Source organism: Pan troglodytes, chromosome 4 (assembly GCF_028858775.2).
Source record: "Pan troglodytes isolate AG18354 chromosome 4, NHGRI_mPanTro3-v2.0_pri, whole genome shotgun sequence".
NCBI classification, from domain to species: Eukaryota; Metazoa; Chordata; class Mammalia; order Primates; family Hominidae; genus Pan; species Pan troglodytes.
The window spans coordinates 125448485-125474808 of record NC_072402.2 but is presented as its reverse complement, the minus strand read 5'-3'; the positions used below and the strand labels follow the sequence as shown (position 1 = coordinate 125474808).

Below are 26324 nucleotides of genomic sequence, written 5' to 3'. Positions count from 1 at the left end.
TATCCCACTATCTTCCTCATGAATACATTGTTTTATTTCCATATTTCTGTGCACATGTCTCTCTTTTACTCATTTTTCAAAAAATTTGAAACCATTTACAAATGTTCACAAAGTAATCAGTGACTACTGAACAAAATTAATTAAGTTCTCACTTAGTGGAAGGAGACACTGGGGCTCTAAGAGATGTAATTGCTTTTCTCGCACGACACCCAAATCAGCAAAAAAACAGTATTTTGGTACTTTCTACTTGACAACACCTCTTTATCATGAAATGGAAAACAAACTCTTGGTCATCACAGTTGCTGGACAAACCAAAAAATGGCTTTAAAGGATCTTAATAAATGGAGCCCTCTAACGAATTTCATCTTCTATCAGTGAAACTCACAAAACGGATGTTTTCCCTCAACTGTACAGCCTAATAGTCCAGAGTGTGTGTTTATCCTCTTCTTAGTTGTTTCCTCTGGCCAGAACACTCATACTCTCTTCTCTGCTTGTTGAAATCTTACATTTCTTCACACCATAACTCAAATGCTGCCTCTCCCTGAAGGCCCTCTGACCCTACCAGTCAGAAGTATTTCTTGCCTTTGTATTCCACAAGCAGGTTTTGGACATCCACCTCTTGCAGCCCTTATTATGGTTCATGATATATGTGATTATTTCTCTACCTGTGTTTTGCATTTCTCAGTGACACCCTCATAGAGGACAAGGACTGTGCTTCGTTTGTTTTTTATGCTGGGCAAAAAAGTCATATTCAGTCACCGAATGAAACCAAACAAAACAAAATACATGAGTGCAATACCCTTATGTGCATACTCAGATGTGCCACAAATGCATCACAGAAAGTACAATTTGAGACTACTTTTAAATAATAATGCCTGAAACAAAACTGGTGATTTAAAAATGAGAGCTTTGGCTGCCTGACAATTATATTTAAAGGTCATGAGTCATGGCCTCAGAGTAACCATGGTAACCCAGCATACACAGGAGAAGTCATGTTGTACAATAATTAAGGGGGGAAGAAAGCTTTAGAAAGCCTATTAGCTTTGAGATAAAGACAAAATATAATTAACAAATATGTTTATGAAGTTTGTTTTTATTGCATTGTTTTCTTACTTCAGGGTTCACTGGAAACCTGGAAAAACTTCTTTAAATTTCTATTGGCAGGGAGTAATGATACGGCATTTTTCTCAGTGCATTATAAGAACATTGAAATTTCCTTCCTTTAAATGAAATGTCTTTCCGCTTTCTAAACTTTTTACTTCATTCTTCATGTCAAATTGGAGGACTAGTCACCAATTAGCCTGGGTGAATAAATGATTTATTTATTTATTTATTTATTTATTTATTTATTTATTTATTTTAGATGGAGTTTCGCTCTGTCGCCCAGGCTGGAGTGCAGTGTCGCGATCTAGGCTCACTGCACGCTCCACCTCCAGGGTTCATGCCATTCTCCTGCCTCAGCCTCCCAAGTAGCTGGGACTACAGATGCCTGCCACCATGCCCAGCTAATTTTCTGTGTTTTGTTTAGTAGAGACGGGGCTTCACCGTGTTAGCCAGGATGGTCTCGATCTCCTGACCTTGTGATACGCCCGCCTCGGCCTCCCAAAGTGCTGGGATTATAGGCGTGAGACACCGCACCCGGCCTAAATGATTTTAATAAAATTGGTTAGGAAATACAGCTATTGAGCACTTCATTTTTATAGGAGAGGATTTCCTGGGAAAATTCTGTTTCGTTCCTTAGATTAACTGCATCCAGGGCCTGACTCTCCCTTACTTAGACAACATAGGAGCAAGTTCCCATTCAGTTTATGTAAACTGTGGAGAAGGTCTGTCTCAAGGGCATGAGAAGAGAAAAGGAGAAGGGAAGGCAAACAAGACACACGGGACCAGTTTGTTCCTGCTTAGAAGTGAAGAAGCTGAACTGAAGTCACCTACAAATCCACAAGAATAGCATGACACTCCCCTGTCTCCTGCCTCAAAAGCCTGGCTTTCTACCTGCACAGAACACTCAGCTCCATACACCAGGAGTAAAAAATACTAACAATAATTTACAGAGAGAACAAAGTCCTGCTTTTCACTTGTTTTTTTCTGCTGATTGTACACTGGGCTATTCATTTGAAAGTTGTTCATCAGAGGGCATTTTCCCTCCATTTGGTAACTTTATGTTCAACTCCCCAATTGTCTACATATTGATATGTTATCTCTTTAGCTGCTTTGTTCTGGGAAAATAAAAGAAAATGAGTGTTTGCTAAATTTCATTAGCTTTAATAAATGGATAAAGCCTTACTCCCTCCCATAGATTATTTAATTTTTGAGGCTTATGGAATCCTTTGCACAAATAAACAACATTTTACATAAAATCTTAGATTTGTGAATTTCTCATATCATCCACAGACCATAGACCCAAGACGAAAAGCAAATAAGAACAAGGATCACACATTCACATAAGGAAAATACGTTTTAAAACTTAACGAAGCAGGCCAGGCATGGTGGCTCATGCCTATAATCCCAGCACTTTGGAAGGCCAAGGTGGGCAGATCACCTGAGGTCAGGAGCTCAAGACCAGCCTGGCCAACATGGTGAAACCCTGTCTCTACAAAAATACAAAAATTAGCTGGGCATGATGGCAGATGCCTGTAATCCCAGCTACTCAGGAGGCTGAAGTGGGAGAATCACTTGAACCCGGGAGGCAGAAGTTGCAGTGAGCTAAGATCACTCCATTGCACTCCAGCCTGGATGACAGAGTGAGACTCTGTCTCAAAAACAAACAAACAAACAAACAAACAAAAACTTTAAAAAGCAGAACCATGGTTGCATGTGAACTTCCCACAGGGATACTGCCCTATAGGATGTAGCTCCTGCTACAGAGATGTGGCCACCTGTCACTCAAGATTTAAAAGAAAATTGTAAATGGAAGATATTTCCACATTTGAAAGGGAAATGAGTATGGTGTCAACATGCAAAATTTCTAGTAATTAAATGCAGATCAATTAGAGAAGTGAACTGTACTTCCATATTTCTAGCCAACATTGATCTAGGTTTTTATGTGGGGAACATGTAGAGGAGGAATGACCCAGCTTTTTGTGTGTGCATCTCTTGGCAAGAGAGTAGTGAAGATGACATTTCCTTTCAACTGAAAGAATGCTGGCTTCATACCCTCCCCCTTCCCACATCAGTAAAATGGCTGGGGTGGGTGAGTGTGTGATTTTTAGAAGACCAAGTAAGGGACAATTTATTTGTTCAGCAAATATTTATTGAACCCCTACTGTGTGTCAGGCCATGCCCTATGATCTGGGAAGACAGCAGCTTTCAAAGAAAGGGGTCACTCTCCAGGAAAGGATAAAAAGTCTGTCTGCTGTTATTCCCCAGACTTTAAAGAAAGATTTTTTTTAAAGTACTGAGTGAAAGCTACTTTATCCAGAAATTCCCATGAATTATTTTGGGATGAGAGGAGCTGGGAACTCACCTGCTTCTCTCTGAGGTGTCAGACTCTGGGACCACAGATTTCTTGCTATAGCATTGTCCCATCTCAAGCCAGACCCACTGGGATCCCCTGTCCCTGGGACAGACGTCAACAGGCATCATTCCTTAGAGTTTTAGAATCCCTGCTATTGCTCTGCTGTCCCTTGTTGCTAGGCTACCACAATGGCTGTGGAAAAGACAGTTAACTTCCTAAAGAAAAAAATCTCCGTTACAAAGCTGCAGTAACCTCTCAAAACATCTCACAAATCAGATCCAGGCATGAGAATAGGTGAAGAATCACCACATAGCCATCATTTCTGGAAAACTCATTCAAAGTGGAACAGAAACAGTGGTTTTGTGCTCAAACCAAGGCATGTTTACATCCAGAACCAATGCTAAGTAAACAGCCACACTGCTGTCTGAGAGGGGTGCACACCCAGAAATGCATTGGTTTACAGGCAATCAGTGGTGTCACCACAGACCAACCCCTTATTGTGATGATCTGCTTTCCCTGGGACCCGCCAGCCCCAGACAGAAGACCCCACCCGGCCACATTCTCATGAAAGCTTCTTTCCTAACACAGGATTGCACAAGTGATTCATTGTGCCTGATTAGCTCGTAGTTTGCTCACTGTTCACCTGCAACTGCTGCTCCATCTTCCCTGTTGCTTGTCCAAAGACACCAGCTACTTTCTCCCAGCCAGTTGCTGTATCTCTCCCTGGATGCATTTGTGGACCCAGGTGAACCTGTATCCGCTTCACTTTCTGCTCTGACAGGAAGTACAGGTAGGATCCCTGCAGTCCACAGCTCAGAATCATTCCTGGATTTTGGTCTGTATGTCCTGGACTCACCCAATCTAGTCACACTGCTCATCCTAAAATAAATTAGACTGGCATGACAGCAATGTTTCTAATCACAGAATTTGCTTCTAGGGTTAGAGCATTATAGAGCAAGTAACTACAATAGTAACAGGAATGAATAGTTAAGACTGATCTATTAAAGAGTATAATTAGCATTTACTTCTTCAACAAAACTTCAAGTGACCCAGCCCCTTGGTAAAAAAACCCTATGAATAAAATTAAGAACTACTGAGCGGTTGTTGTTCTGGATAGAAAAGCCAACACTAAATGGGTAGTTGTGGAAAGGCAAGTATTGGGCAATCGGCCTTGCATGTAGTTAGCAGCCTGTTGGGGATCAGAAATCATCTTACCTCTCTATGCTTTGGATTTGTTACTTTAAGAAAGAACCAAATTAGCCGGGTGTGGTGGTGGGCGCCTGTAGTCCCAGCTACTCGGGAAGCTGACGCAGGAGAATGGTGTGAACCCAGGAGGCGGAGCTTGCAGTGAGCCAAGATGGCGCCACCGCACTCCAGCCTGGGCTACAGAGCCGGACTCTGTCTCAAAAAAAAAAAAAAAAAAAAAAAGGAAGAACCATTTGAACTATTTCTGTCATCCCTTCTAGCTAACATTTTGTTCTGTTTCTTTAGCTCATCTCATTAAAAAAAAAAAAAAAAACCCACAGAGTAGATTACACTTTAGTGCATTTTAGAGGAATGTCCAGATGTTCACTGTGTAGTTGTAGTCATAATATTTTATAAAAGAAAAGTCATCTCAATAATGGCTGGTGAAAGGCACTGTAGGCACTAATTATTTGTAATGGTTATTAATCTTATCATACATCTAGCTGATCAAAAAGAGAGGTGGAGAGATATGGCTAGTACAAAAGCAGACTTTCAAAAAGTCCTTGAAAAACAAAGTGACTTTTCCATTCCCATTTCTCCTTTAAAAAAATACTGCATGGGAAGGATTTCAGAAGGTAGTGCTGAGGAAATTGGCTGGGTCATTAAAGGCATATTGACCTACAGAATTCTAAGCATGCTAACTAATAAAATTAATGGTATTTTTCTTTTATAATTAAGGAAAAGTACTTATGAAAGTCACTCAAATGATTTTATTTTTAAAAGTTGAGCTTTAGTTTAGAAAAACTACATTTTCTCCCTCTAAATGTAAAGAAAACAAAGAGGTATTATAACAAAACTTCTAGAAATACATATAAATCATTGACACTTCCACCATTAACATTGTTTTAAATTGAAAAAATGCTGTAAGCTCATTGGGGATCTTGTAGATTATTACGTACAATTTTAAAACTTACCTTGTAGCCTATCAAAAACATATCTTTTCTTAGAATCAGAAATCATATAATGCGTATATAACAAGGAGGAATCTTAAGAATATGCATATTTTATATGTTCCATGGCTCGTGCTTATCAGGATGTCTTATCTAACTTAGGTGAGTAAATATCAGTAGGATCAGAAAGGAGAATGGAAGGGAGAACATTGCAATGAGAAAAGGGCAAGACAGAAGAGATAATAGATTTACAATGAAGTGGTGTGGCTGAGGAGAGCAGAGAAAGCTGTAGTGGTCTTTGGAGCCTCTGCTTGGAAAATAGCCCTTTGGCTTCATCTGTCCACTCACTCTTTCATTTATGTATTGATTTGTTTATTCACCAAATATTTATTGAAAACTCACTTTGTGCTAGGCAAGGTGCTCAGCACGAATGAAATCGATACTGTTCCTGCCCTCGTGGAGCTCATTATTCTATCACGCTATCATTCTAGTAGCTACTAACGTCTTATTGGAAAAAATTGATGAAGCACGTTTGGGATTTCCAAAAAGATCTTCTAACTTAACAGATCCCAAGCACTGAAAAAAATAAAAAATAAAAAAAAATAAGCAAATAAAAACAAACAGGAGCACTTCTTAGATTTTCCTCCTGGGGAGGTAGAATCTTGCAGAGAAAAATGACCACCCTTCCCAAAGCTGACCTGGGAAAGTTCACTATGTTTTCATTGTGATGAACGCGAGGTGACTGTGCCCATGTCTGAGAGTCTAGGTGAGTGTGTCTGTGCTAGGGGAGGACAAGAGGAAGGGCGAAAGTGACAGAGAAACCAAAGTAACAGCAAACAAACAAGTACAGATCAGGCCATGAGACACAACAGCCAAAAAGTCTTTCAAGTGATTGCAAAGGCTTTCCTCTGTTTCTCTTAAGAATTAGCCAGGTCACTTGTCATTGTTTTTCTGACCTCTTCCCTGTGTTGCTGATTGCTTGACGCAGTGGGTCTAATTATCTCCAGACTCCCAGCCTGTTTTAATGAAGAGGGATGTTTATCTGTGTAAGCAGACAGACTTGTCTGTCCCCTTGGTCCTAAAATTTTTTCTTGGGAAACCTAGGGATGAAACTGACAGCTGTTAATGGATCAGCCGGAATATAAACTTTTCGTTTCTGGCTTGTTTGTGGCAAGAAATGAACATTTCTTCTCCCTCCTTACTGTGCCTTACTGCGCTGAGCAATTGTCATTTGGAAATTCCTAGCAGTATTTGATTTTCCTGTGAGAATGGCCTCTCTCCCCTCATAGTTGGCTTTGGACTGACAGTAAACTCAGTTACCTAGCTAGCCCCTGTCAAATAATATAAGGTGGTGCAGACCCTGCCCAGACAAAGGACTACACAGCGTTGAACTTGGCTCATCAGCAACTGGATCCTGGGTCTTTGAATCTCAAACAGTTAACATAAGAAGGAAAGAAATAGTTGAAGTTCTAGTTATCTGTTTTTTAATTTTATCCCACAAATATTTATTAAGGCTCAGCTTTGCGACAGACACTGTTCTGGATGCTTATATGACAGTGATAAGCAGGACAAAGTTGCTGCTCTCATGAATTTCGTACTTTAGTTGGTAGAGGGCAATCAAACAAATACAGAAGATAATTACAGACAGACACAAGTGTTATCGAGAAAATAAAACGATGTCATAAGACTAGGACCAGGAGGTGACATAGAGCAGAGATGTGAAAGATGAGAAGGAACCAAGTTTGGGGCGCTTGCAGGGAAATGTGTTGCATCCAGTGGTTCAGTCCCGTCATCACAGAAACATGCTCAACTAGCACCATTTAAAGACAAACAAACCTCCCTTGACCTCATCTTTTTCTATGCTCCCTTTTGTGAAAACTTCTTCAGAAGAGTGGCTTGTTTTTCCATTCTCTCTTCAATCTTCTCCAATCGAGTATTCATAGACTCTTCCAAAACAGCTTTCATTTGGTCACCACCAACCTCTATCTTGTCCTTAAACAGCAGCATTCTGACCTAACTATTCCTTTTATAAGTCTTGCTTCTTAGTCTCTGGAGTGGTCTTGGTTTCTGCTCGTTTCTAAACCTAACTCAGCCTTCTGCTGATTCCATGAGCCCCAATATGCCAACAATCAATTCCTTTTTTCTTTTCTAGTCAAAATTGCTTCCTATTACTTTCTACCAATAAATGCCTAGTTCACATACTTATATTTTTCATATTATTCTTGATTTTTACCCAGGAAACAATTGTTCAACTTACAGCACAATCTCTATTCATTCTTTTGCTTATATACACTGTTTTCCTTAAAATGTTACTACTGTGTTGGTGAGTACCTAATTATGGTTTTCCTAGGATTTATTTACTTTTCTTTATAACATTCACTTCTTGAGAGTAGATCACTTATTTGGAAACATTTATCATTGTCTTGTGCCTATCACAATGCAAGCCATTAGAGATAGGCATGGTACAAAACAGTCATGGTTTCAAGACATATTCGTTAGGCTGCTATCCTCACCGAGAAATGTCTTCCAGGTTGTTTCCGCTGTCAGTATGTTTTAAAATATTCTTCATGTTTTTTCTAATGCTTTGCTACTCTAGGTTTTGTGGAATCCATGTTCTTTATGTCCCTAGTTATGCCTCCAATAACATTTCTCATAAATTTATTAGCTGTAAAATTAAATGTAGTTCATCTAAATATTTCATTTAAAAATCATTTTCATATACTTTCAATAAAGAATCTGGTCTCAAATAAGTAAAAACAAACGAGACAGTAGGGAATCCTAAGAAGACATTTCTCAAAAATCATCTTCCAGGATTTTCTCATGGCTTCTTGTCAAATGGATGAAAGTGTTTTGATGACTATTGTTCTGTGAAGGATATTTTCAGCTACAAGTAACAGAAAAGGTGACTAATAGTAGTTAACTCATCAGGGAATTTGCTGGCTCATGTGCCTATAAAGTCCAGAAGTTAAAGGTACTTCAAGGTTAATCATTGATATTATCAGCATGTGGTATCTTTCCATAAACAGTGTGGCTTCTTCTGAGGGCTGGCTTTCCTTGCAGGCATGGAGTGGCTGCCAGCAGAACTGGGACTACAGATGACTTTGTTCATGGCCAGAGATAGAGACAGAGTTGCTTTCCATGACCTTAGAACAGAAGTCCTATGTTTTATTCTAATTGACTGATCTTAAATAGGTAATCACTACGACTGAGGACATGTTGACTGGCTTCCATCTGAAAGATATGCCCACCCCAAACCAATCACTGTGACAATGAGAAAGGATCCATCAGAACTCACCCTTAGAGCTGTCAGTGGGATCAATCCCACTCAAATTCCAGGGCTACTACATAGTGGGGAAGGGTGAAATATGTATGGGAGCTCTAACACTATCCAATGCAGGTATATATTTGCATACAATTTGTATGTAATTCACATACATTTCTCAACCATAGAAATAATAATGATCATATCTTACTAATATAAGGTGTTGACATATATACATGTTTTACATCTTTTTGATATTATCTAGACTAGAAAAATATTCAATAAGATTAATTTACTTTGCAACAATTACAGTTGTTTCTCTCTTTCTTTATTTCTATTCTTTCTTAATGAGGTATAATGTACCAGTAAGGAAAATAAAAAGTTAAAGAAAGGGTGAGGAGAACAGTTAAGATTTTAATCTGAAAAATAATTTCAGAATCAGTTTCATAGACAAAACTTTAAACTTAATAAACACTAACTAGTTTTATATATATAATTTATTTTCACAATGTAATAATTACATTACTTTCAGAAAATTACCAATCACCTTGTAGTTGTAGCTCAGGAATTATTTTGAAATGTTAATGTCTATTAATGCATTTAACTTATAAATGGTATCCACATTAATCTCTCTATTCCCTCAAATAATGAATCTTTCTTTATATTTACCTTCATAGAATCAGCAACAAAACAAACGTTTTCATCCAACTCCAAAATTCACTGGAACCTTCCTTCATATTTCAATGTAATTAATTTCATTGGTTATTCTTTTATTTTATCGGCAATTTACCGAACTTTATTAATAGTTTGTGTCGGGCACTCCACTAAGCACTGAATATGTGTGTGTGTGTGTGTGCATGTGTGTGGTGTTTGCACAAATGAAAAGGAATTTAAGAGGTTTCTGGAACCCTTCCTGAAGCCCGTAGAACAAGGAAGGAGAGATTGGAGATTCAGAGTTGAGGTAGAGACTAGAGAGAACAGGGATGCAATAAAGGTAGATATCTTGCCTTTACAAAGTGCTAATAGCAGGCCACCGAGCAGCAGGAAAAGAGTTCTCAACTCCGAATGCCAGAGTCTGAAAACGACTGACAAGTCACATCTTTAATCTGGAGGTCACATCATCATTATTCTTCACCAAGAGGATAACACTTTGGGACTCAATGTGAATGTGAGTTAAAAGTCAATGACAAGTAGGAAAAACAATCAGCACCATCTGTACTTATTCAATGCAGGGAATGTATCGCCATTCTAGAAGTATTAATCATCATGCGCTATCAGTGTGGTTAATGCCAAAAATGGTGGAGAAACGATTCCTCCTAGAAACTGCCCATTTCAAAACTCAACAGCATTTGCCTCATAAAAAACATATGGGTACTGTTCAAAATTAAGTTTATCTCAAACAACTAGAAAGTATAGAGAAATGTTGTATCTGTAGTTTTAATTTTGGGGAGAAAATGAATTGTTAACTGCAATGTAAGGAAAGAACAATTTGATCTTGGAGAGGTTTAATGTGTGGCAGGTTAGAAACAAGAAAAAAATATTTTTTTCAGTAGACAAGCTCAAAAAGGCAAACAGCTTTGTCACAGTTCTTGGTTTTAATTAGAAACATTAAATCTATATCACACAGAGAAAAAATGCTCCAAATCTACCTGACACATCTCAACCAGTGAAGCATTGCTTGTCCTTGCAAGATGTTGATGATGATTTTATTTTTCTGTGAGTTTTGTGAAATCCTTGCTGAATCTAAAAGCAATTCAGTAGTGTCAAGTCCCAGAAACTAATAAGACAGAGGTACTCGCATACTTTCAATATATCATGTTTGTCACTTATCGTTTATAAAGTATTATTTTGGCTATTCTGGATAGAATTAGCAAGAGAAGCTACACGAATAGCAAATCCCAAGATAGGGTAGAAATTATAGGTAAAGTAAAGAAAATAATTCAAGGGAATGAAAGAGGAAAAGCCTGGTTTAGTGCCCTAACAAATATCATTCTTAATTTTTAGTCACAATTAATATAGTATTATTTGCTTTTATCAAAATGTTCTAATAAAAACAATAGCATTTGAATTAATTTTTAAATTTTAGTTGCTAAATAATTTTTGGTGAACTATACTACAAGTATAAAGAATAAAAATCTAACATTTTAAACAAACAGCAGATACATTGCCATACATCCTGCTTCAGAAGCATATCGTTTATATGATAAAAATGTCATATACATCATTACAAGGATTTACTAACTATTTGTGATTTATCAGATGACTATGACCAGCCTTCCAGGAACCATCTTTCATTCTGTGCTTCCAAAACAGACAATTAACAAATATTTAGCAATAAAATATCTTCCTTGCAATAAGAAAAATATTGACTATAAGACAACTTTTCCAGAGAAAAACCATTCTTTATGTAGCATACATTGGCTGCTTCTTTAATCAAGAGACAGTTGGATAAAGAAGAGGCTTTCTGAGGCTGCTCCAAGAACAAATGCATCTACATGATAGAGTGGTTCCCAAAATAAGCTGACATATTTGGCTTCTGTGTGTGGGTATATTGAATTTCCTGAGTGATCCTGCTGTCATTTTACACATGTCAGATGCACCAGATAAACAACCCAACCAACTGCCAGTGTAGGTTGTTTCTCAGCACCATGATGGGAACTGCTTTTATGTGCCTCTTGATTTACCTAATGACATTAAAGCAAACAAATGAAGGTAAGTCTTGCAATAAAGTATCACAGATAATGGATTATCAAAATCTCATAGTTAAAAAAAAAAGGTGAAGCCAACAATTGGGCTCCCTTAGTTGAATTTTGGAGACATAATGGAGATCAAATTGCAAATGAGATGGTAACCTAGGTTATCCCCGGTAAATGTTCAACTTCATAAATGAAATTTTAAAGATTATCTAATAACTAAACTACATTTCCTTAAGATCTCATATCTTCTGAAACCGATCTTTAAATTCAGATTCAGAAGGTGTCACTGGGATTTATTCTTATTAAAAGAAATACCAAATTTTGCTGCCGGGAAGTCTTTGGAGTCTATTAATAATTTGATTTTTTAAATACTAAAACACCATGTTGCATTAACTTTAATACAATATCGAGTGTTGGAGTGAAGCTGAGTGTTTAGTTGTAAACTTACCAACTTGCTGACTCATTTTAAGATTCAAATGCCTGTTACATCTTGATATGCTGGGAGAATAAGTACCTTATAGAAATTTCTAAAAGATGTTTACCGAAAATATAGAGTTTTAAAAGAACTGTTCTAGAAAAAAAATGTTTTCTGGCTCTTTGGTGCAGAAGAAACATAAAAGAAAAGTAATTAATCAGATTGTGTAATTTGATATTTCCACCTGACACTAATATTTATGGTTCTCTGGTGACAGTTTATTTGCTGGATATGAAACTGCTAGGTACAGCATAGTTCATAAACCTAGGCTAAAAATAATTTTATTAGCAAACATTGTGACATATGAAATCTTTCAGATGGAATTAAACATTAAAGTTAATGTAAGGTACTTCATTAAAAGTTACCATACATACATTTGACTTTATACAGGTAAATAATGGTTGAACTATTGGCTCAAATGCTTAGCCACTTCACTAAAAATTTCTTAAAAATTGTAGGGAAGGTCCATATGTCCCTTTAATTATATATGAAGTTTGGTTCATGTAAGGATTTGTGCGTTTGGGTAGAAAACAGATATGTAGCTATCATCAGATTTTCAAAAGAATATGCATTTTAATACATTTGAAAATTATTCCTTTAAAAGAATATGTTTCTCTAATGTAATACTTACCCCTCATCACCAAATATAATTTGGTTTACAAAATATTGATTTAGTTTATCAGGACTACATCTATATTACAAAAGAAAGTATAAGAAAAATGACGCTATAAAATGAGAAATATATGTGTATTGAATATGAGGATGAATGGGCTCAGAAACTTAGGAATATCATTAAAATATATGACTACATCTCAATTTTTATACATAATTTAAGAGCACATGGAAAATAGCAATATATGTAGAGTTCCTATTTATTGAGCTCTCATAAAGTACAAGATTTAGTGTTCTATTTATATTATTCCATTTAATTCTTACAACTCTGGTAACAATTGTTATGATTATTGCTCCATCTCATATGAAGAAGATGATTCTTACAGAAATTTAATAATTTTAAGATCCCACAGCCAGGAACCAGAATGACTAAGATTCAAATACAGGTCTTTTTGAAGCTAAAATTCATACTTTTCATCTCTATGCTAAAAATCTATTGCCTACACACTCCCATCACTCCAAATATATGTTGGCTATCATAGATCATGAAAGAGGGCACTCAAGTTCATCCACTGAATATGTCAGAGAAGCCTAATGATCACAATATATCCTTATGGGAACTAGAGAAGTGGCTATGATTCCCTCTTCCTTTCATCCCACTGCCTCACATCTTTTCAGCAACAGATAGTAATATTATCTCAAACTTCACCTTTTTTTGCAGTCACTTTCTGTTGACTGCAAGGGACATGGCAACTTAATTCAACAAGAATAATTCAAGGGTTGGCTTCTCTTAAAACTCATATTAATTAAAAGGATGTCATTTATATAACAAGACTGGCTGGTGTTTTTCTGTGTGGTAGATGAAAGAAAATATATTTTTAGAAAAATATATTTTAGTTGAATTCTTTTAATATTTAAAATTTGCATGATGAACTTCAAAGTCTTTTTAAAAATTTTATGTCAATTGAAAAATGCTTTCCAGGGATCCCTTGTGTAGGCATATCTTTGGATGTACCCTGAAGGAATGGAATGAACATTTAAATTCTTCATGCTGCTTATGAGTGGCAGAGTTAAATTTCTGTCACAGCATCTGTGTTTGAATAACTAAATCATGCTGCTTCTCTTAGAATATTCTGGAATTTACACACATGACACAACAAAAATCACAAAGGTAATGTGTACAGCAACTCTTTTCATACTTTTTATCAATGAATTTCAAAACAATCCTGCTGAGATTGTTACTAATGAGAAAACTGAGATTCGAAGAGATTTAATAGGTACCAGTGCTGGGTGGAATCCCATAGTTCTGATTTCAAACTATGGTTCTTGTTCTCCATCACCGTGCATGGCATATTTGGTCATTCTGAGAGTCATCAAATGGAGAAGGTAGAAGTGAAACCCTGAGTTGTCCACTCTTACATATTAATCACTTCTCAAGGAAAATCCAGGAAGGCAGTTTTCTTATGTTAAATTATCATCTTACTACTACAGTGTTCTGTAATGAGGACTGGAGATGCTCTAAGTGGTTCAGTCCCCATCTTCTTCCTGAGATGTAAATTCTGTTGAAGTTTGCATTGAAGACAGGTTTTTTTCCCTGTACTTAGGAAAAGTAGATTAATTTCTTAACTCCTCCATAGGAAACATCATAAGTTTTAATTTTTTTGAATTGCCAAGGCTAAGAATTCTCTTGATATTTAGCATGGATTTTTGGACTTCTCTTAACTAATCAAAATAAAGTGCTGAAAGTTCATACTAGGAAGAAGAATCTGACTTTGGGCCAGAAGGGAAGCAAATAATCTCTTTTGTTTAGAACAAAATGTGTGGTTACTCAAAAGTGGCTTGATTAGGGTACAACTGCAAATGAGGTGATCTATTTCCTCTTCTGCATCCATCTATTTATTTTGCGTTCTCCCCCTTACCCACTTCAGTCTACCACTAACTTTCACCTTTAAAATTCCTGTGTTGTCAACCTCCTTTATGTGAGAATAAAATAGAAATAGCTAAGTATATGGTAGATAAAACCATGACTCTGTTTTGTTCACTACTGAATTCAATATTTTGTGAAAATGTGGAAACTTACACTTAGTGAATGTAGGAATAAAATCCCAATTAGTTGTTATTAAATTTTAGCTCTATCTCTTGGAATAAAGGACATTTAAATGAAAAGAAAATAACGTTACTCTCCTTTTCTCAAAGGAATCTCTTGAGGTTATATTTCATGTGGTGAAGGCAGGAGTCAAGGAGTAAAGGAGGTGAAGGTAATGTGGGAAGCAAGAGAGGCTTTCTCCTTTTTCCCTAAATTACAATTTCTAGGTCCCTCACAATGTCTTATAAGCAGAGGGCCAAATAAGACATTCATGGATAATTCCCTTATGTTCATAAAATGGCTTAAATCTTTAACTACTTTCACCCACATTAATACAGAACTGCTGAGAGACAACTGCTGTCATTCTAGGCAAGGAAACTGAGATGCTCTCAAATCCTCTCAAGACAAAATGGGGGTGCCTTTATATAATTCCCAGCCCTCCCAGGGAACATTTCCCAGGGGAATTATGCATGCCGGAATTAAAAAGTAAGATATTTATCTTTTATTTTTAACAGAATCTAGATGAGTCAGGACACATAGTAAGCATATTCTCAAATATATATAAATACAAGTACATGCAAATAAATAGTTATAAAATTTCCAATGTTTATCATGAAATCAAAACAGGAGTGTCCTTAAAAACCTCAATGCTAGTTGAAGAATAAAATGTTGAGTGTATGTCCAATAAGTTCTTTAACAAAAACAAGACACAAATACGTCAAATACATCAGGTAATAAGGCAATCAAAATCTCACTACAGAAGATGCTAAGTAAATATAACTATTTATTCTTCTTCCAACACCACCTATCAGACTAAGAAACTTACAGCTCATCTACAAGAGCTTTTATCATCTTTCTTTGTCAAAAATAAACAGATGTAAGACCAAATTTCCATTTGGTTACACTAAAATCACCCAATTGCCATACAATATATAATAACTCATAATATGAAATTTCAGCACAAATATTTAATCCATATACTATAAAATAAAAGGTAGAGTCACATTTCTGTACATTGGAAACTTTACATTGTAAACATTGGAGATATTGGAATAATAGAATGGGTATGGCAAGAATGGAATTGGTGTGGCAAGAATGAGTATGGCAATGGTTGTAATCAAGGTGTTAGCCAGACCTAGGGTCTCATCTGAAGACACAACTGGAGAAGGATCCACTTATATGACCACATGGCTGTTGGTAGAAATCATTTCCTCATGGGCTGTTGACCATTCCTTGCTGGCTCTTGGCCAGAGGCTATCTTCAGTTCCTTGCCAGGAGGGTCTCTCCGACATGGCAAGTTGTTTCATCAGAGCAGGCAAACTAAGAAGGCAACAAAGAGAATCTGCTAACAAGATAGAAGTCATGAGACTTTATAATCTAATCACGGAAGCAACATTCCATTCCCTTTTCCATACTATGCTGGCTGTACAAAGAAGCAAATCACAGGACTGGCTGATACTCAAGGGCAGGAGACTACAGAAGGTTGTGAATATCAGGTGCTTAAGATCCTTGGGCGCCATTTTAGAGGTTGCCCACCACACTGATGCACTTGAAAATGATGTAGAAAATGACAAATATTTTAAAATGGTAAAACTATAGTTTCTGGCAAAGTAATAAGAAAAAATAATGTCTAAGAGCTATTTAAAAACCTCACCTTAAAATATTTTTTAAAACTCAAAAGAGAAATAAAGATGTAAAATACTATATAAAAAGAAATACAAATTAAAACAATATATCATTTTCATGTGTCAAACATTAAACATTTAGTTGATAATATCTATTGTTGGCAAGGGTAAACAGGTGCTTCATAATCTACTTATGTGGTTAAACATTTCTGAGGGCAATCTGAAAATATCAAGATTCGCATACCCTTTGACTTATCAATAGTACTTTTAGATATTTATTTTACAGAAATAATTAAGCCAAAGTTCAGAGATTGATGTACAAGAATGTTCATTGAAGTTATATGTATACTGCTAGAAAAATTGGTAATTATTTAGTAGTATATCAGGAAGGATTGGCTAAATAAAATATGTTATGACAACTATAAAATAAAATATCTTGTTGCTATTAAAAATGATCATGTTTATTATCATGAAAATATATCTTGATATATTTTTAAATGAAAAGAGCAAACTATCTATATAGAACTGCATTATCTATATAGAACTGCATGTGTATATGCTGGTGTGTTGACACCCATAGGTGCAGAGGAAAATGTGCGAAAGGATATCTATCAAAATATTGAGAACGATTATCTTTGACTTGTAGATAACAAATTATCTTTATTTTCTTTATACCTTCTTTATTTTCCAATATTTTATCTTAAGCATATTCACATTTCATAATATTAAAAAGCAATAAAGCTATTTCCAAAATAATCTTTAAAATGATTTCCTCCTATACCCTCATATAGGAATGTTTCAAGCTTTCATTATTATATCTGTTAATTGGAACAATATAGCATCATAAGATCCTTTCATGCTCAATGTATTTTCCTCTTCTATTGATAAATGGATATGTTCCAAGTCTTGGCAAATTACATTTACTTAAAAAAAATCCCTCCAGAATTCTATATACACACAAATATTATCTATCAAAATGGAACTGGAAATTAACTGTCAGATTTCTTCTTAACCTGGCTATTTGGGAAGAATAATTCACTGAGGGACCAGCATTGAAGATTTTGATTAGTCAAACAAGAAAACAAATTTTTGGTTGCTATATATAATTATTCACTTATTATTTATTCTTTATACCCTCATTTTGGAGCATCCACTAGGTTCGAGGCATTGGGCTAAGTGCTAGCAATGCAACAGTAAATCAGAAACAGTCTGTGCCTGCTCTTACAGCCTAATAAAGACAAATCAAAGAATTTCACTGCTGACGATGTCTCAGAGACCACAGTCTAGAATTCCCCAACCCTCAATTCATGAATCAGAGAAGCAGAGTTTTATACTCTTTTTTTCTGTACCTATATTGATTGATAACAGACCCAAATTCATTTTTCTCAACTATTTTGTCGTAGGCAGAATTCTGTGAGGGCCCCCACAATATTTTCCACTGCTGTTCCTCCTATGATTCTGTTATATAATATGGCAAAAGGGGTATTGCAGACATAATCAAGGTTACTAATCCATTAAGATGGAAAAATTATCTAGCTGCCCTAACCTAATCATACAAGGCCCTTAAAAGCAGAGAGTTACTGCAGACAGTAACAGATGAGAAAGAGAAAATTCAAATCTCTCAGAGAGAGATTTGATGTAAGGAAGGCTCTCTGTTGCTGGGATAGAGGGGGCTATAAGGGAAGGACCTGAGGACAATCCCTAGGAGCTGAGAGCTGTCCCCAGATGACAGCCAGCAAGAAGGTGGGGGCTTCAAGCCGACAACTTGATTTCAGCCTTCACCAGAAAACTCAGGCCATCCCAAACTTCTGGCCTACCAAATTTGGGGTATTTTGTTACATAGCAATAGAAAAGTAATGCACATTTTTTCCCCTTTGTATATCATTCCTGGGGACTAGTTAGCACACTACAGTACAACTGGATCTGAGATTCATGGATTTCAGCTCCCTTCTTTATTGTCCCAATGTGGAAACTGAAGTCCAAGGTTTCTAGCCACACTGGCCTTTTTTGTCTTTTTTAATTAATTGATTAATTTTTTATTTTGAAACAATCTCAAACTTCTAGGAAGCTTCCAAGTATAGTACATGTAATTTTTTTTTCAGGAAACATTTGGGTGCACACATTGATGACAGGATATACCATCACCTCTAAATAATTCAATGCATTTTTTTTCCTAAACAAGGGCATTCCTCTACATAATTAAAATTCAACCATCAAAATCAGCAACTTAAAGTCATTTCATCTCTCAGAACTCAGTCAACTTTCACAAAGTACTCAAATAATTTCCTTTAGAACCAAAGTTCCATTTTGGAGTCAGTTATCGTGTTTGGTTAGTCTCCTTCAACTAGGACAAGTTACTCATAGAATCCCTTGACTTTCAGGACCTTGAAACTTGATGATTACAAGCCAATTATTCTGGAGAATTTCCTTCAATTTAGATTGTTCTGATTTTCCTTCATGATAGTTGTATACTTTTGTAGGAATGCTAGAGAAATGATCTGTGCTCTTCTCACTGATTGCTATAAAATGGCACACAATTTCATTTTGTACCAATACTAATGATGTTAACTTTGTTAAGGTGGTGTTTGCCAAGGTTCTCCATTGTAAAGTATTATTTTTTTTCTGTGTAATTAACAAGTATTTGTGGGAAAGTAATTTGAGACTATGTGAATATCCTATTTGTTATCAAATTTTTAATTTATTCATGCTTAGTAATTTGATCAACATAGACTCATAGTTTATTATTTTATCCCATGTTTTATAATCTATTGCTATCATCATTTATTTTTGTACTCAAATTGTCAGAAATTTGGCCAAAAGGAACCTCTTGGAATTGCTTCAGTGTTATTTTGACAAGTTCCAAGTCCCTTTATTCTTTCAGCACTTTCTTACTTTCCGATACATCAAGATGTCCTGGAAAATATGGCCTTTTCTCTGAGGCATACTGTCTCTTTTTAGTAAAAAGTGATATTTAGAAACCAAGATCTAGACACTTAGTTTACTCATGGCTTTTAGGATGTTGTCCCTAGGAACACTGGCTTTAATGTCTCCAAAATACTGTGCTCTCTGCTTCCCCATGATTTTTGTATATGCTGTTCCCTCTACATGAATGTCCTTCCTTCTTCACATGATGAACTCTTCCTACTCATTCTTTAGATCAAAGCTTAAATCCTGCTTCTTCAAGGAACCCTTCCTAGATGCCTAGATTGGTTGAGGTCTACACCCATAGCATCGTATTCCTTTTGAATCTATAATATAGCAACTATTTAGAAACATATACCTCCTCCTCTCTAGACTAATAAACTTTGGAGAACAAAATCTGATTTTGATCAACATTGTATCACTAGTGCCTAGTACAGGTCCTAGCATATAGTAGTTCTCAACAAACATTTATGGAAAGAATAAATGGGTGAGACAGTGAATGAGTCAATGAATGAAACCAGAACTAGACCCCAGTGCTTTCCTAGCTATTCCATAGTGGACACTTAGAACTTTAAATAGTTTTCTGTAAATTCTTAGACATATGGCACAATTTTATCCTTTCTGAAAGAACCCTGAATTTTTGCACACTGGATCAAACAATTTTCCACATTATTTTTGAATTTAATTCTTCTTGAAATGGATTCAGACAAAAGTGGAAAACCAAGTGCTCTCTGAGAAGGTCATAGCATTTGCCACTATTGAGTTAATCACTTGGGCTTATTCTCCATTAGATTTATTTATATTCTGAGTAACTTTGCTAAGTTGTAAGAAAGTAAAAAGCTACAGAAGAGTATTTAATTTGATTGAGTAATACTAAATCTTCACCACCTCCTGGGTCCCTAATTAAATCTTGTTTTTACAATGCCTTGTCCTTGAATATGGGTGGCTCTGAAAGTCTCAGAAAGGGAAATTATGATACAGGAAATCCAGGAACTCACTTTGAAACAATGTGGAAGTCTAATAGTCCTACCATTGTCTCTACAGGAAGGCCAAACATACAATTGTCTTCTTAGCTTGATGCTTTTATGGTTTTTCTCTTGTTTTTGAATCAGACCTAGACTCAACAAAGACCCACCTATGGTTTCTGCCTCTCCCCAGCTGTAACTCCAATAACTGTGCTTGGGTATTATGTCAGACTTTTTGGCATCATTTGAAGCATTTGATTATTGAATTCTGTTGACTTGCTAGAAAGAAAGTGGGGTCAGAAGGGCAGGCCTAAAATAGTTATAGTTCTTCCAGTCCTGAGAGATATATTAGGAGAGTTTTAGAAGGTTTTTTTTCTCATTTTACAGTTTCTGAGATGGACTTCTGAGACACTTGGTATTTTCTCTTCCATTCATTGTATGCACTGTTTATTATAAAAACCAGAGAATCTCACAGCAACTTACACAATGAAAAATGGTTATTCAAGATTTCTCATTTTGCCTGACTTGCACTGTGGTTTTCTTCATTCTAAGATATCTGGCAAAAGTGAACCTGTTTGTTTTGTTTTTTAACCTGGTTGAAAAAAACTGCTGGTAGTTCTAAAAAAAACAACACGAGAAATAAGAACAACATCACATGTGAATTAGGAATCTCTCCTTTGTTCTTATGAGGCTACAGTGAAACAAAGATTCTTAGCCATACTGAGGCTCTTGTAACTTGTTCAATACTTCATGCCAAAGAGTCTATAGTAATTATAAACTCAAGAAAAAATTTTCTACTTTTCAGCTTCTTTCTAGTGGCATATTTTCCTCATTCACTTAGTTATGTTTCAGGTGGTTTAGAATTCGATTATGACTCATATAATGTTATTTTTCTAAAGAACATTTGCTATTGCATCACGTCTCAAAAATAATTGAAATGGATCCAATTCATGGATGTGGCTTAATTAACTAAGACTTTTCCCTACACCGAGAAAATGATAATGTGGGCTTTACTAAACAAACTAAAATATCCCAACCAAGATAACTCAGTATTCAAAGAATCAAAGGCAAAGAATCAAAGCAGGCTTACAAAAGTCTCCTCTAATACGAAGACTATTTGAAAATACAATTTTCAGCTTTTAAGTGAAGAAATGCTGAGCTGCTAGGCTCTACCACTTTCTACACAGAAATCCATTTTAATTGTTGTATCACTTCTGAATTTTGGAAGGAAAATTGGCAATGTGTGTGGCATTTCTAGCAAAGGGGGAAAAAAAAGGTAATTCGGTTTCTGAACACCATGCCTTCAGTAATGGCCTAGAAGATGGAACTGCAAAAGGACTCTAGGACAATATTTCATTTGTCAAAATGAATGTAGGATATCAGGTCATTCCTAATATTGAGTAATATTCTCCCAGTGGGGCAGAGCACCTCTCTGTACCAGGCATTAGAAGAGCAGAGCATGCTGACTAGAAGAGACTTGTTGGTGATATTTTAGACTAGTCAAGTGATGGCCTCGGACCACAAAGAACATTGGCTGGGGCTCTGTTAAATTAGCCAAGGAATTATCAGGTATGTAGTATATTTGTCTGTACAGAAATCCTCTTTAACATCCCATCAAAAGCTACATAACTTAAAATAATATCCCACGAATGCCATATTCCTGGGAGGAATCTAAAATATCTATTTATCTATTGGGGTGGCTGAGTAGGGGTGATGTTATTATAGCAAATGTGCACATTTCTGGCGTAAATATTTACTTAGCTCTGCTTGTCAACAGCTGAGTCGTTTCTCTGTTCTCCCACTTGGAGTCATTTGATACCCAGTGAGGATCATCTCCCTTGGAGGCTGCAGTGTTTATCTTCCAAGCACTAATATTAAAATGTAGCTCTTGATTCAGGCGACAGCGAGCCAGGGGATTTCTGAGCATCATTCCTTCTCTTATTGAGTCTTCCACAGGGATAGTCACCTTTAAAGAGTATAAATCACTGAGCTACCTGTTTCACTGTAAACCACAAGTATCTTCTCTGCCAGATGTGAAAAAGCCAATACGTATTTAAAATCTAAATTTAAAAATAATCATATATTTAGAAAATTTCAATTGCTCTTCTAGCTTTTAAACATGTTCATGAAAAAATTATTTTTTCAAACTATTTACAAAAATGGAACTATTTAGGAAGTCTACAAAAAGCCTGAAAAAATTATTTCAGTTAAGGTACTTTCTTACATAGAAAATTAAATCACCCTATAGAATTAGAAACTAAAATTTGCTAGCTCTTTTAAGGTAACCTCAATGCCTAGCAATTAGCAAGTGGTTAACAATAGTTTGTTGAGTAAATGAGTAGATGGAATATTAACAAAATCAAGGTTGTATTAGATAAAAAGTATAATCGAATAATAGTACCATTATATAATTCTTTAAGTGCTAGACAACGTGATTTTGATTTATCCCGTGGAATTTTTAGTGGCTTTACCTTCACCTACAAGAAAGGCATCCTGGGAAATTATTATGATGATTGGTATGAATAATATATAAAATTGTTCCTCTAATCTCTATGTTCATGCTGTACCGGTCTTATCTCTCTCTCACGCGCGTGCTCTCTCTCGCTCTCTCTCCCCTCTTTCTCTGCACACACACAGAGGAAAGACCATCTGAGGACACAGTGAGGAGGCAGCCATCTGCAAGCCAGGAAGAAAGACCTCCTTGCTGACACCTTGATCCTGGACTTCTGGCCTCCAGAAGTGTGGGAAAATAAATTTCTGTTGTTTAAGGCATCCAGCTGGTGGTATATTGATAGGAGCCTGGGCTGACAGTATAATTCCAGAGGACAGAGCCAACAGCCATAGAGAATTATTGCTAGGCCTTAAGACCTAATTAAGGAATTTCCAACATTTGCCCAGTTAGATTTCAGAATTGTTATGGATCAGAGACTCCTTTGTGCCCAACCCCTGCATTTTCCCTGTTTTTGAAGGAATATTTATAGTGTTTATCCTATACCTGTTTCACCACAGTATATTGATGTTTGAGAAGCAGAGAACCTGGATTTCTATTTTCATAGGTCTCTATAGTAAGAGAATCCATATAAGGAGCTGAACTTTGTAACTCACCCTGAGAAATCTCATCCGTACCGGGATCTGACTTAGTTGATGAGATCCTGGACTTTGAGCTGATAGCTATAATGACATGAGACTTTGGGGACCTTGGGAGGGAATGAATGTATTTGGAATGTGAGAGAAAGGTAAATTATTGAAGCCCAAAGTCCAGATATGGTGGGCACCCTCTAACATGGCCCCAAATGATACCCTCCTCCTAACTTATTGACATACTTCTAAAAAGTAGAATATAGAAGAAGCAAGTGTCTGTCACCTGAGATTAGATTACAAAAAGACTGTGGCTTCTACCTGGAGTTCCTCCCTCAATCACTCTTTAAGGGAAATCTCTCCCATGTTGTAGAGTTTCCCTATGGAGAGAACCATGTGAACAAGAAACTGATGTCTTTGGAAAACAGCCAGCGAGGATCTGAGACCTGCCAAGAATTACATAAATGTGTTTGTGGAAGTGGATATTCATCTAGCCCAGCCTCGTATGATTGGAGCTCCAGCCAACAACTTCATGACACCCTTGCAAAGCATCTTGATCCTGAGAAATCCACTTAAACTTTGCCCCGATTCCTGACCCACAGCTTTGGGATAATGAACGTCTGATGTTTTTAGCCACTAAGTTTTGGTAATATTTTGTGCCCTGGAAGCTAACAAGTATATTTGTTATCATTGCATCTCTCCTTACAATTTTTTCAATGTACCCTTAAGTTTGCCTCCCTTCCAATATTTGCTTTTACCCTGAGTTTTAGTCTATTAATTTCTTACATTGGCTTATAGTAATTATCTACATAATTATCTATTATTTATAGAACATGTACTACGTATTACAATACATAGTAGAAAAAAATTTAGCTTGTTATTATGGAGTATTTTAAGTATATACAAAAGTAAAGTAAACAAATATAATGGACCCCCATGCACCTATCACCTAGCTTCAACACTTATGGTCAATATTGATATAGCACAACAATATTGACAAAACAACCCATAGTCAATATCATTTCACCTCTATGTTTACCCATTCTTCTCCCTCAGATTATTTTCAAGGAAGCCCCAGACATATCATTTATTCTATAATATTTTTAGTATGTATCATTCTTTAGAAAAACATTTTAAGTTATGAGTTGACCATATAAATTATATCAAGGGGTATTCTGGCAACAGAGATAAGAACTTCAGAGCAAAGCTGAGTATAGCCATTCTTGTTAATATTCTTCAACTCAAGGATATGAATAAACTATTCTACAGAAGAAATGAACAGGAATTTTGGGTTAGAGATTAGCAAGCTGAAGAGAGAGGGAAAACAGTTGAAGGAAGAAAGGGAAGTCCAACAGCATGGCAATAGGCTGAAGGCAAAGTCAAATATATAACCAATGATGATTAACTGCAATGAGAATGATTAAGTGACTTTTAAGACCAAGGCTGTCTAACACTGAAGGTTAGATTACATCAAGTATGTTGCCTATTTTATATAATTCTCCTTTAGTCCCCCAAGTCCTTCAGGAAGGTCTGCTATGCACATATTCTAGACTCAGAGGACTTTAGTAGTAAACAGTTTGGACAGTGTAAAGCACAGTGAAATATGGCCTTACAGGTAGGAAATGAAAGGTTGAGAAGAACTTTGTAATTCAACAGAGCAAGAACTAGAAGTCAGAAGCGATCAGAAAAAATGCAAGTGGCATCCCCCCACTGATCAAACTCAACAGGAATCAGCATAGCTATGGGAAAATATGATAGGTTTCCAATAATATGTGAGAAGATAACTGAATAAATTTTTTGCTTCAATACTAAAGGAAAAGCGACTCTAGGAATCTAGAGAATATGTAATTACTCTGAAAGGCTGCCATTTTGGTTGCACACACAGACACACAGACGTACATACAAATGTACCTCCTGCTGATGAAATCAAGATCAACACTACCACTGAAGCTTATTGTAATATCTCTAAGATTGTGATGAATTTTGTAAAAGAAATAAGAAGAGAATCAATTTTACCATCTGGTTCTACTGTCAGTGAACTACCAGATATGATGATGTCCAAATATAAATGGCCCCACTGAGTGCAGAATACAAATACGGTTTTTCCTCCACTAATTGCTCAAAGTGGGTTATTAAGGATACAAAAATAGAACAAGAATATTATACTCAATTGACATGAAAAAAACAGCTTTGTTTTTTTTTCGAGGTGGAGTCTCACTCTGTCGCTCAGGCTGGAGTGCAGTGGCACGATCTCAGCTCACTGCAAGCTCCACCTCCTGGGTTCATGCCATTCTCTTGCCTCAGCCTCCCGAGTAGCTGGGACTGCAGGCGCCCACCACCACACCTGGCTAATTTTTTTTTTTTTTTTGTATTTTTAGTACAGATGGGGTTTCACCATGTTTGTCAGGATGGTCTCGATCTCCTGACCTCGTGATCCACCCGTCTCAGCCTCCCAAAGTGCTGGGATTACAGGCATGAGCCACCGTGCCTGGCCCGAAAAAAAGATAGCTATTAAGTCAAGTCGGTGGATTACAGTTTTGGGGTAAATAAGAATTATATTGAAAAAATTTTTTTATCAGTTGTAAAAAAATCTTGTGGCAAATAAAAACCAATTTACTATGTCTCAAAACTTTTTTTTTAAAAAAACAGGAATTTTGGTTTCTTTGTTTCATATAATCAAGGCTGCATAAGACGAGAGAATTTTATGTAAGAATTTCCTATCCTGGTCTTAAAAATGTAGCTTTTTTTGGTAACAGCACCCATGACTCACAACTCTACCTACCCATAAAACTGGGAATTTTCATCTCAATCACCTAACTCACTGTACTGGAGGAAGACTTTATTTTTCTTGGATTTTATTGTCAAATACAGAGGGATAATATTACAGAGCAATTTCCTCTCTATTGCCTACAGCAATGATAAAACCAAAAAAGTGTACAAGAGTAAAATGTGGTGTCAATCAAAAAACAATCAATTTTACCATATACAGAGGAGTTTTTTTTTAATAAAAA

The 26324-nt window shown here is 36.2% G+C and overlaps 1 protein-coding gene and 1 long non-coding RNA gene across 2 annotated transcripts in view; one reads left to right on the top strand and one right to left on the bottom strand.

The window, feature by feature from the left end:
- Positions 1–3908, bottom strand: part of CCDC192 (coiled-coil domain containing 192) — a 238705-nt gene extending 234797 nt beyond the window's left edge. Inside the window, exon 1 of the mRNA XM_016953726.4 lies at positions 3467–3908. Within this exon, the coding sequence (XP_016809215.1) occupies positions 3467–3585 (119 nt within the window). The 5' untranslated portion in view covers positions 3586–3908. The remainder of the gene's footprint in view (positions 1–3466) is intronic.
- Positions 3909–11434: 7526 nt separating this feature from the next.
- On the top strand, positions 11435–25934 carry LOC129144096 (uncharacterized). The gene is made up of 2 exons (XR_008548256.2): positions 11435–11566; positions 22873–25934. It is a non-coding gene; the product is annotated as an uncharacterized LOC129144096 (long non-coding RNA).
- The last annotated feature ends 390 nt before the right edge of the window (positions 25935–26324 follow it).